Source organism: Tachypleus tridentatus, unplaced genomic scaffold (assembly GCF_004210375.1).
Source record: "Tachypleus tridentatus isolate NWPU-2018 unplaced genomic scaffold, ASM421037v1 Hic_cluster_2, whole genome shotgun sequence".
Taxonomy (NCBI): Eukaryota; Metazoa; Arthropoda; class Merostomata; order Xiphosura; family Limulidae; genus Tachypleus; species Tachypleus tridentatus.
In genome coordinates, this window is record NW_027467782.1 from 26,986,737 (window position 1) to 26,998,890 (window position 12,154).

At 30.6% G+C, this 12,154-nt stretch overlaps 1 protein-coding gene across 10 annotated transcripts in view; it reads right to left on the reverse strand.

The window, feature by feature from the left end:
- Nucleotides 1–12,154, reverse strand: part of LOC143242450 (anoctamin-2-like) — a 67,925-nt gene that overhangs the window by 4,881 nt on the left and 50,890 nt on the right. For 5 of the 10 annotated variants that reach the window (XR_013022710.1, XR_013022712.1, XR_013022713.1 and 2 more), the window contains 6 exons: nucleotides 11,506–11,542; nucleotides 9,376–9,487; nucleotides 8,343–8,397; nucleotides 3,541–3,638; nucleotides 2,002–2,154; nucleotides 512–564 (listed from right to left, as the gene is read on the reverse strand). Coding sequence is in view for 2 of the 10 variants with exons in the window: in XM_076485855.1 (XP_076341970.1) it covers nucleotides 3,169–3,268; nucleotides 3,541–3,638; nucleotides 8,343–8,397; nucleotides 9,376–9,487; nucleotides 11,506–11,542 (402 nt within the window). In the remaining 8 variants the exon portion in view is untranslated. Of the gene's footprint in view, nucleotides 1–511; nucleotides 565–2,001; nucleotides 2,155–3,123; nucleotides 3,269–3,540; nucleotides 3,639–8,342; nucleotides 8,398–9,375; nucleotides 9,488–11,505; nucleotides 11,543–12,154 lie in introns of those variants that run through there. The other 5 variants (XM_076485855.1, XM_076485854.1, XR_013022716.1 and 2 more) reach the window with 3 other exon arrangements.

The following is a 12,154-nucleotide window of genomic DNA, read 5'->3' on the forward strand; positions in this document are numbered from 1 at the left end:
AAGTTTTTATATCACATCAAAATTGTGATAGATCAACACCATGACAATTCTTCAATGCACAAAATTTCGTCTTTAATTAATAACAACCAATGGTCAGTAGGTGTAAACTTGTAAACTGACTCACAAAAAGAAATCACATCAATGTATTTTATAAACCCACTAAAGGTGCTTTAGAAAATCACTGCAGAAAGAACACAAGTACACAGAAATTCTAAAAGAGATCATATTAAGTTACAGTTTTGGAACTGACCTATACTTATAACATTAATTACATTAATTTAATAATCACCTTAAACATCAAACGTTTCTCAAAATAATTTCATAATTTAGATAAAATTTGAAAGGAAATGCAAAGAGTTTATTTCACTTATAATGATTCTTAAGGTGTCTCACTCTAATATCATACATGCGTATGAAGTATTCCTTTATCACTGTAATCAATGTATGTGATATTACTAACAGTTAGGGTAAAGAACAAGTACAAACATTGCTCATAATTCTCTGTACTTACATTTGTGATGACAGAAATCTTTCCAACAGAATTAAGAATTCTGTACCATATTCCTATCAAAATAGAATCAACCTATTAGGATAACTGGAATATATTTCAATAACTTTACTGTCTAATCTTTTTATTATTTTTTTGCTTACAAAACAATTCTCTTTCATTAACATTACATTCATGTATAGAATGGATTATATATATCTCAGCTAAGTTATGAATTAATACTTATCACTAAAGACTAATCAGGAGTTATTAATTAACTCTAATAATTCTTCTCTGTATATTTAGTGTAAAAAAAATCGAGGTTTGAAATAAAACAAACTTCAAAGTATGAATATTAGATTACTTCACTATCTGGGTAACTAGAAATGTCATAATGAAAATACCTAAAAGGCTAAAATCCAAATATTTCTTACAACTGATTGGTTCACACATGACTGTCAAATGATTGTTATTATTTACTAATGACAGTCCTCACTCAGTTAATGGAAGAGTGTTTGTATGTCACAAAGAAGTTGGGTATCACAACATTATTGTCTACATTTTAAGAGCTTCAGACTGTGATTTCTAACAGATTTACCATGATACATTTGTTTTAGTACCTACATTTATTTCAATATAGTTTTCCTTTTTTGCATGTGATGTATATTGTTGGCTGTGTATTGCACAAGTCCCATCTGTTCTTGAAATTTGCAGAAGAATCTCAAGAGTAAGATTTAATATTTATTTATTTTATGAAAACACTAGCATCTTCCAACTTTGGTGAATATTCTAGAAACTCACAATATACTATATAAACCAACATCCCAAGAGCAGGAATAATATTATTAGTCAGTTAAAGTCAGTGTGATATAGGCCTCAGAAGCTATTATTGTGATTAACACCAATTAATCATAAAACTACAAAATTGGGAACCAGGTATGCAGTAGATTTTGAACATTACAAACCATTCAATTTCAACACATTAATTTGGGATATTATTTTTTCTACAAGGACATTAAATAGCATCCCTGGAAAAAGTCAGTTTGTAATCAGTGCAAAGCCATACAAGATAGCCAGCTTAAGTGATGTGTGACAGTCTCAACTCGGATTGAATTTGCTTGTTATGGGCCTGAACTGTCGATAAAATATCGGGTTCTAGATCATATATAAAACTCAGTATTGTTTCTAAAACTCTTGTACCTAAACCCTAATTTGTAATAACTATAATTATAATTTGTGTCGTTTTTCTTTTTGCATATTTTAATATATTTGAGTCATAATAGAGAACAGTACATGCCAATCTTGTTGAGAAATATCATATTTTAATACATACTAACATTTAAATAACAACTAAATTCAAATTAGTGATTATTTAGAGCAATAATACATAATGTATGTAACATAATAAATCAGAGACTTGTCTGAAATAAAAAATATGTAACATTGTCAATTTACTTTCTTCTTAACAGACTAAAACTAAACAGCTTGCTGTATTCACCACACTGTGCACTCACCAATGTTCTTAACTCTTTCTGCAACAGGTCGTCGTAAGAAAGTGATAAACTTCCTAGCATCGAGCCTGATTTCTGTGATGTTGTTTAGTAAAGCAAATAATGGTGCCAGAGGAAATGCAACCACAAAAATTGTGACAAATCCAAACTGCAACACTGGAGAAGGGAACAAATTACAGAAACGTTTATTAATTGAACTGTACATTTAATGTTTGAGGAAGTTTTTATGATTTAGACAGTTAAATATATTAATGTAATTCGTGGACTACAATAACAATAATACATGTGGTGACTCCTTGGAAGTATCACACTTTATTACACAGAAATTCTAACCTTATGGTGTTGATTCAGGTCTAAAGGTGGTTGAATACGAGATTTAATTTCTAGTTTAACATGAAAGTCAAGACAGAAACATTAACATCAAAATCAAGTAGCATATTAATAATGTTTCATTTAAAAAACAAACAAACTAAAACACAGACAAGGACCTTTAAAATTGCTGTTCCAAAAAATACTAATCATTGAGGTGGTGTAGCTGTTTTACAGGTATTTAATAAATGTTTCCTCTATACATTAAACTGTTCTGAAAAACAAGCTGAAACCCATAACATTAAAAAAAAATTTCTTTGTTTCTTGTTAAATGCAAAGTTGTACGATGTGGAATTTGACCCATAACCACAGCGGGAATCAAATGTTTAATCTTAGCATTATAACCCTTCAGGCTAAGCAATAAACACAATTCATATCCATTTCTACATCATCAAAAACATTCTAAATGCTGCTCCAACTACGTTTTCACATACATTATTATCATATCACACATTTCATCTTTACTGTTAATTATACATTATATATCTAAAAGTATTTTAAACTACGTTGGAGATACTTAAAATAATTATATTTCATTCATTTCCATAGTAGTCAGTTACTCAGTTAACTACAATTAGAATAACTTGATTTTAAGGCTCTTGAATGATGTACAAACTACAAGGTCATTGTTAAAGATCTAACATTTTTCACAGACATGGAAAAAGTACCATTTTAATCTGTTCAACTTTTTATGTAGAACATATGTATCTATTAATGTAATTATTTTCACATCATTATTTTAAACTTAAGCCTTACCCATTTCAAGATATTCACTAAAAAGACCCAGTTCTTCCTGGTTTATTAAGTTGTAGTCACTCTCCCACTGAGTGGGTGCATGGTTTTCATGAGCACACTGACCCTTTTATGCACTGACCACTTCTTGTAAACCCGTAACAGCCATCTAGATAAATACAAAAATATTTTTACCTAGTTTTAAAATAATATCAGTTTTTGTTGTTGACATGAATGTATAAATAGTTTAATTTTACATACAATCTGACATACTACATGTTTGACTGAACATTAATAAACTATGAATCTTGAACATATCAAAATCACTTTTTGAAAAAAAAAGTACAACAGTTTTAATATCTCAAAATGAGCCAACTGTCATAGAAAATGTTCTTACATGAAATTATTACAATAAATGTCTATTTTAACTAAAAAACTTACGGAACACCCATTTCCACCACGGCGTTAATGAACTGCTTCCCTGCCACAATTATAGCTAACTGCAAAGAGAGTTCAAACAAACACCCTCCTGTTCCACACTAGAAAGAAATGTAGAAAAACAGTTTCAAAATTACTGTGGCAATACCACTTTAAAAAATATCTCAGAAAGGACACAAGACTGAAAAGTACAATAAGATACAAGTTAGTGAGTGAGAGCACTAATAACTTGCCCAGGATCAAATGGTCCAAAAAAATAATGTTTCAAACCTCAAAATTTAAAGAATGTGTGTGACTAACATGAAAAACTTTGATTGATTCTTCATAGTTTAAGTTTCTCATGACAGGCTCAATCCCAGGAACTGACCTAACAATTATTCTGTGCTTGTTATAGTATTACAATGTATTCACATCATTTGGCAGGCTTTAAGTAAACATAAAAAGTTTTTTGCACACCAAAGATTATATTTTTTGATGAAGTATTTTCACTAAAATGTATCTGTGAATACTTACATATGTATAGATGAATAAATAGAGAATTTCTGTTTGCTAGTCTGAATGTTGATTTCCATGTTTAGCTTAAAATACTTTTCTTAGTCTCAAAAATTTCAAACCTTTTCTGTAATATCTAAACCTAAATCCTTGTTACTGGTGTAACCCATGAAGCAGTGAAGAATGACTGTCTGGAATGACTTTAAATTGTGATATTAAACTACTTATGTTTATACTAAATAGTTTTATGCTCATAATAGTGTGTGTATGTGTATACATTGTTAAATGTTATTGTTTTATTGCCTTTATAACCCCTAACTAATTACTATTCATGCCTTAATAAGTTGTAAATCATGTGACAAATATGCAGCTCTTGCTATGCTTTTGAATTCCATTATGCACGAGCTACTCATGAACATTTTTTAAAATATTACTATTATTATTAGTTTTTTGTTTGTGTGTTTTTTGGTGTGTTTTATTTTAATTTTGTGCAAAGCTACACAAGGGCTATCTGCACTAGCTGTCCCTAATTTAGCAGTGCAAGACTAGGGGGAAGGCAGCTTGTCATCACCATCCAGTGCCAACTCTTTCACTAACAAATAGTGGGATTGACTGTACCATTATAACGACCCCACGGCTGAAAGGGCGAGCATGTTTGGTGTGACGGGTATTCAAACTCGCCACCCTCAATTTACGAGTCGAGTGCCTTAACCACCTGGCCATGCCAGGCCTATTATTATTAGTAGTAACAGTAGTACTTATTTTACTCAATCTAACCTAACTGATCTAAAGATATTTCTATTTTTAAACAATAATTTCCCATGGCAATCAAGGTTAAATTGAAAGCAAAATATGGAATTTTATTTACAGGAAACATTGCAATATGATAAATCACTTGACAGATGAAAACCACGGCTTTCTATTGGTTTTTAAGTAATACTGAACTGAGTGGCTTAAACACTTATTGGTAATTTCTAATAAAGAGGACGTCACAAGTGGGTGTGGCAAGATAGATTTGATTTCATGTCTCTGGAACCAAATAATATCAAACGCTATGAAAATTATAGTATGCCTTAGTGAAATTATATAATAATAAGTGATTTACATTAAATTTCATTTTCTACTTCTTGGAGGGGTGGTAAATAAATTAGAGAAGAAAAGGCCTAGAGAGAAAATGTTACAATTCTTACACTAGAAAATTCTAGTTTTTTTATTTTAAATATTGCCTTCTGAAAGTAAAATCTTTAAACTTGTATACTATTAAAATATGGATTAAGAGCTATGTTTTCAGAGTTTATTTATTAGTATATCATGAAAAGAAAATACTTTAATCAACTTTTGAATGTAACTCACTAAAACCTTAAGACATGCACAGAAAAAATGTCTACAGAAAAGGGTTAATATTGCTATTTTTCCCAGCCAACAGGAAGTGTTCTTTGAATAAAAATCAAGATTTCATGTTTTTTTACCATGAATTTATGACTTCAGGTCCCAAATACCAGTGCAAATACAGGACTTCTTATAGTTATTTGACTGATTGCTATTATGTTATTGAGCAAAACATTGTCTAACCAGGTTTCAGATTGAGCATATACATATTGATAAAGTAGGTCATAGATCAGTGTTGTCTGTGTAAAGTAGATTACCTCAAACAGTGCTGGTTAGTAAGGTCATGTGGGAGCTTATGTACATATATCAAAATGCAGTTTGTTAGAACAAGAAAGAAGTAATTTAGGTATGTTACTTTCTAATCTAAATTACATTTGTCTGTGTATAAATGAATAATTATTACTGATCTTGGATCTTATCTAAGCCTAGATCTATACTACTGCTAGTAGCAATAAAACTCAGGCCTAAACACAGGTCTGAGCAACACTGAATGATATGTGCAAATTGGAGATAGTTTTACAATGCTTTATGTTTAGTGTTGTTTCTACAACACAGTGACAATGCTGGATACTTATAATTTCTTGGGATAAAATTTCAAAAACCAAAAATTCTTTTGAATATGTCTAAGAGACAACTTAAAAAAAGAACATTGGAAAAGAAAATCACAAAAGTCCTTAATTATAGAACATATTTAGTTTTATAGATACAGTATAAAATCAAATCCTATTTGCAAATTTCAACTTAAACTAAGAACAAACAACACAATTATTAATAAAATATTCCCTTCAATGTTTCAGTTACTTTTAACTTATTATTTAAATTCTTAACTCATAATATCCTTACGTATTTAGAAGTTAATTAAGTTAATGGCCATTTTGGCCAACTGACCACCATTTTGCATACAATCTTCACATGACTATATCAACTTTAAAGACACTTTACAACATTCATGTTTCAATATTACCAGGAGATATAAATGAAAGTCTGAAAATGGCAAGTTGTCTTAATTATTTTGGTAGTGCAAAAGTAAATAAAAAGGTAGGATTTTATAAATAATAAACTGCAAACAACAACATGATGTTATTTATTATGACTTAAAGAACAGAAAAGTGACAATTACATTCCAGTTTTAGTTTCTTAAAAATTACAAGATTACTGAGAAATTAAAAGCCTCTAGAAGGCTTATTTTCTAAAGTTATCTAAAAATAAAAGTTAACATTTTACTTAAATTGAAAATTGTTTCCAATAATACTTACCATCCACCAACACTCTAGCTAGAATCTCACATTGATAAAAGTGTAGGGGGCAGTGCAGGCATGATCCACACACAAAGCATTTGTATAGAACAGGAATGTACCAAGAGAAAAGTGGTACAAGAGTGTGGAAATTACACCCTACCTCTATGAAAAATATGCTCTTCACTTGGAGCTTTGTTCCTAAATCAAAGGCAGAACAGAATATGAATAATCATCAAGTAGGCCACCCCTGACCAGACAGCCAAGATTCTATGGCTCAGGGTTGAAATTAAGGGGTTGTAGTACCTATATCCCATGTTGCTGGCTATGGTTATCAGACCACAATGTTATATGTGTATATATACACACACACTTTAGATACCAACATGTAACCAAAGAATGTTGCATTTGGCACCATCAGAATAACGACACGAAAGTAAGCAACACTTAACAAGTCCAAAAGGTAACACCCGAGGCTAGGAATAATGGGATCCCATATGTCATACTCAACAAATGAACAGAACTCATCTGGTAAGGAATTATGAACATTTGTTTTCAGTCTCTAACCAAGTGGATAAGGTGTATTCTACTTAACCCTGGAATCATGTGGAACCTGCACTCAACCAAGGACTTACAATGGAATTGCTTTAGTTTCAAAATTATGATATAGTGAACCAACCTCCATAAATGATAACCAAAACTGGCACTGATCAAAGAGAAGGGTTTTGCACTCCCCAACTAGATAACTGTATGCAAAATATGAACCAAATTTATGAGTAGGTTCCCAGGAAGGCTGGAGCCACTTTTTCTGAAAGATGAAAAAAAACATCTAGAAACCCTAGAAGGAGGACCCCTGACTTTGCCCTCTTCTCCAAGAGTGGTTGAACACACTCAAAAACTTTGGTGGAAAAGCCTCTTGTCTGCCACAGATTCTCAAGCTTCACTAATACAGCCTGGTGTGCTAAAATGCACTGGGGAGACCTGAAAAACAGAGCTCTGGAAACTGTGCAATAGGGGAATCAAGTTCCCTACATTTTTTTCAAAGCAAATCAATCACAATTTATTCAATATGAAGATTAGCAAGATCCTTTTTAGCTGTATTCATGAATGTCCATGAGTGGCAATCCACAATAAGATAATATCATCTGGTAGGTGCCTAAATGATCTTACAGGGCACCTCATTTTGACAGAACCTGTTTCATTATAATTACTACCACCAGTATGCAAGTAGTTGCTAGTATCAAGTCAAAAAAGAGAAAGCATACTTGCCTCAGAAGCACTCACCCCAGAATGAGATACCATGAAAATAAAGGGACCCTGAAAAAATAAAAGAGTATATGATTGAGGAAAATACTCATTTCTGGTAAAAGCCTAGCAGATGTGGTAAAAAAATATACAGGAAGTACTGGGACACCATCAGAAGAGAAATTGGCCAGATCATGTAAACAAAAGATAGGAGTGTAATAGAAGTATTCCACATACCAGCCGACACAATGTCTTCAAAGAACCACTGGACCGAGCAGCTAATGACACTGGATATTGAGAAATAGCTACAATGTCAACAGATGTTAAGTATGTTTTGGAATTATTATACGGTACTATGAATAAACTGTGTACAAAAGAAAATTTAAATAACAGTTTAACATCTGAACTTTTATAAAACAAAAAAACTGACAATGTTATACATACTTCCTCTTGTCGATATCCAAACAATGAATTGTAATGTCCTGGATACCCAACAAACCTGTTGCATCAAAAGATAAATTTTAACATAAACAACTTTCTTCACATGTAACATAAAGATAAAAATAAAATCTAAAAAAGTCAATTCTGTATTGATGAACTATTCACACTTTCTCCATTGTCCTTTTTCATTTTAAGTCTCCTAAAATCTCAAAGGTAAAACCACAAGTTTGTGGGTAATTAAGCACAAAGCTACACAATGGGTTATCTGTACTCTGCCCACCACCAGTATCAAAACCTAGTTTCTACCAATGTAAGTTTGCAGACATACTGCTGTGTCATTGGGGTAAGAAGTACAAGTTTAGGACATTTTTAAAAAATAAAGAATTCTATGCCATTTCAATAAGTTATTATTAAAATTTCCATGACCATTTAATTCACTGTAAGCACAATAAATGTAAAAAACATTTTAGCTTGTTATATTTAGACTTGTACATCAATAAATTATATTATTCAGCTAAAACATTAATTTTATCTGCAATATTTATAAATAAAGGGCCCTCATAATGCTAAGTTTATTTTTAATGAACAAAAAATAATGTGCTTCAATATTTGATTAGTTACCTATAATCTGAATTTGAAAGGGAATACCCTTTATTATGGTGTTACAAGTTTGTTTTATTGCTTAAAACATTTTTCTTACATATGAATTGTAATAATATCTTTGTATTAAAAACTAAAAACCAACAAAAGTAGAAAAAAATGAACACATAAAGGTAAATACAACAGTTTAGCACATTGCTTCAACAACTTAATCTACTTCAACCTACACATGCAGACATTAAAATGTTTCAAAAATCATGTTACATGTGATTTTAAACACTTCTATGAACAGTAATAAGTTAGTCTACAAAACAACTTGAAAGATTAGTTTTTATAACTATGTATTATCAGCTGTCTTTTAGTACCATTTATTTTGAGTTCACTGTTTCTTTTTTTGTAAACAACTTCATTTCATATTTTAACACAAATTACTCACCTTCCTTTAAAAAATGCAATGTAAAAAACTGATGAATAGTAGTTGACAAACTTCAACATGTACATCTTCAAAGTCAAACTATTTTCATAATCACTTTGAGTGCGATGTATTTCTATATACAATATTTCAGAACAGTATTTACTATTTTACAAAAGAATATTAACATACAGAAAAAGGTTGACATAAATAAAAAATGTTTGATAAACTACCTTAACACTAATGACAACCAATTGATAATACTATTAAACTCCTCATTTAACATCCATCATGTCAGAGGTTTTTAGAGCTCTTAGGTGAAACATTAAGTTCTATTCTTCAAATCAAATCTTTAGAGTATAAATATCTTTCTGTCTGAAAGTGAATTATTTCTTATTTACAAAATTCATTATTTTCCATAGTTATAAATATCATTCTACGTCTGGTTCAGGTCCAGCTTTTAGGTGACTCTGCTGCTGTCACACGGAGCAAAGATATTTCTGCAATGTAGTTTTGAGTAATTAGAAATACTACGGTCAAATATTTTTGTATTGAGGGAGAGGAAGTCATAATAAAATACAAATCATAGGAACTGAAGACGAATTTTCCGTATTGTTCTTAATTTGTCCATGATCTAAATAAATGTTAAGCCTTATCTTAGCCTCCACCATTTTTTTGTTGTTGTTGTCAGAAGTAGGATACCAATGACTGTTGATCAAGACAGTTGTGGTCTAGATACACTAGTTTCCATGAATTAGCAAACACGAACTACTTCTCAAGCCAAATCATTAGGAAACACAAGTTAATTTTAAATCAAAATGATTGACTTCATTCCATACTGTAACAGAAAAAAAGAGCTTTACATTCTAGTTTTACAGTGGAAATATCTTTTATGGTAATTTTATACACATTTTAGTAATCTTTGACAATTTTAAAATATATAACATGCAGTACTGAAGCCAATTTATGTAATATCTCTACATCAATTGACTGCATTAACAAGAGATGTTTTATTGTTTATTGTAACATGATTTTATCTCAAAATAAAATTCCATATTTTAAAATTTATTTTATTAGTAGCCTTCATACACAAGTTTATAAAAAATTATGTTGAAACACACATATATCCTTAATATAAAATGCATGGGGTCGGTTTATTGGACAAATGCCATATTACAGATGGAATGTTCACTATATTTCTGAATTTATTATGGATATCTACACAAGATGTTGCAAGTTGTTAGTAGAATGTACAAGTCTGTTGTATGCTAAATATAAAACACACTGGAAAAGTATTTCTAATCAAGAAAGGATGACAATCTGAGTTACATATTAACATGTTGATGTTTATGTAAAGACTAAAAATACTATATCCATGGCACTGCTTGCATATTGTGCTTGCCTCTAAAATGTGTATTTACAAGTTTTCCTTTTCAGTATCCCTGTACACTGTATATGATATTTACTGTTCTTCATCATGAACTGTCATCAAATCAAATACATAATACCAAATTAAAAGTTACAAATAATCATCTAACCTTAAAATTATCATAAATATATTTATATAAATACTATACAATTTTTCATGTATTTCTGCATATATATGTTAGCAATGTGAACAGTTTTCACTGCTTTGATCACAAGACTATATGGTATTGCAACTAAATATACTTTACTGTGTTTCACACTGACCCACTAGTTTATTTAACAAAACACTCAGACATGATCAATAATAAAACTAAGACTGGTAAAGTGATAAAGTGTGCTGTTAGTGATGTTCAATATACTTTTACATAATTACTTTCTAATGTTATTTTAATACATTCTGTACAAACAGAAAAGTTAATTAAAAATTCAGATAACATGCATAATGTGGCATAAATTAATTTTTTAAAGAAATAAGTTCTATTTTGAAAAGTGTGCATAATTTGGATTTATTCACCAATAAAATGTATATGTTTTTCAAGATGTATAAATTATTCTGATAAACTTTGTGTGACTGCAACAGTATTTATCTAGCACTAAAATAAATATGGATAAGAACTTTTGCAGTCAGATTCTGGTTAAATTTTGTTATTCAAAATGATGAACAAAACATACAAAATAACCTATGTTCATTTGGAATTGCCAATATTAGAAACAAGTAAAACTCACCCAATTCAGTGAGGAAGGTGGCTATTCTTCTATAAATCTAGAAAAGGTTAATAGTTAGTCAGTTGTTTCAGAAAGAACATCTACACTAGCCATCCCTAACTTTAAACTGATAAGACTATGAAATGGCACCTATTGCCAATTCTTTGGTTACTCTAATCAAATAACAGGATTTGACAATCACTTTTACAACATTCACATAATCTCAAGGTTGAAGGGCATTTTGCTGCAACAGGATTAGAACCATAAACCCCAGGTTCAGAGTTCAGAACACTGACCACTAGGCCTAGCATACAAATAATGAAACAATACCAAAATGTTTCAGATATCAGTGTGATATGAATATGGTAATTTTATCCCTGGTTAAGTGTTCTTTCTCTTTTGTTTTTTTTTACTCTGGCTTGTAATTTTGGAGTTTAAATCAAGTTTTTCTAATTCAAATTTATACATGCCCAGCCCAAAGGTAAAAGAACAAATGCATGATCAACGTACACTAATTCCTGTGCCTAGTATTTGACCACTCAATGATGATGGGTGTGTTTATAAAAAAACTGAAAAGTTATTTGGTTTGGTTTGTTTTGAAGTTTGCACAAAGTTACACAAAGGCTATCTGCACTTGACGTCCTTAATTTAGCAGCATAAGACTAGAGGG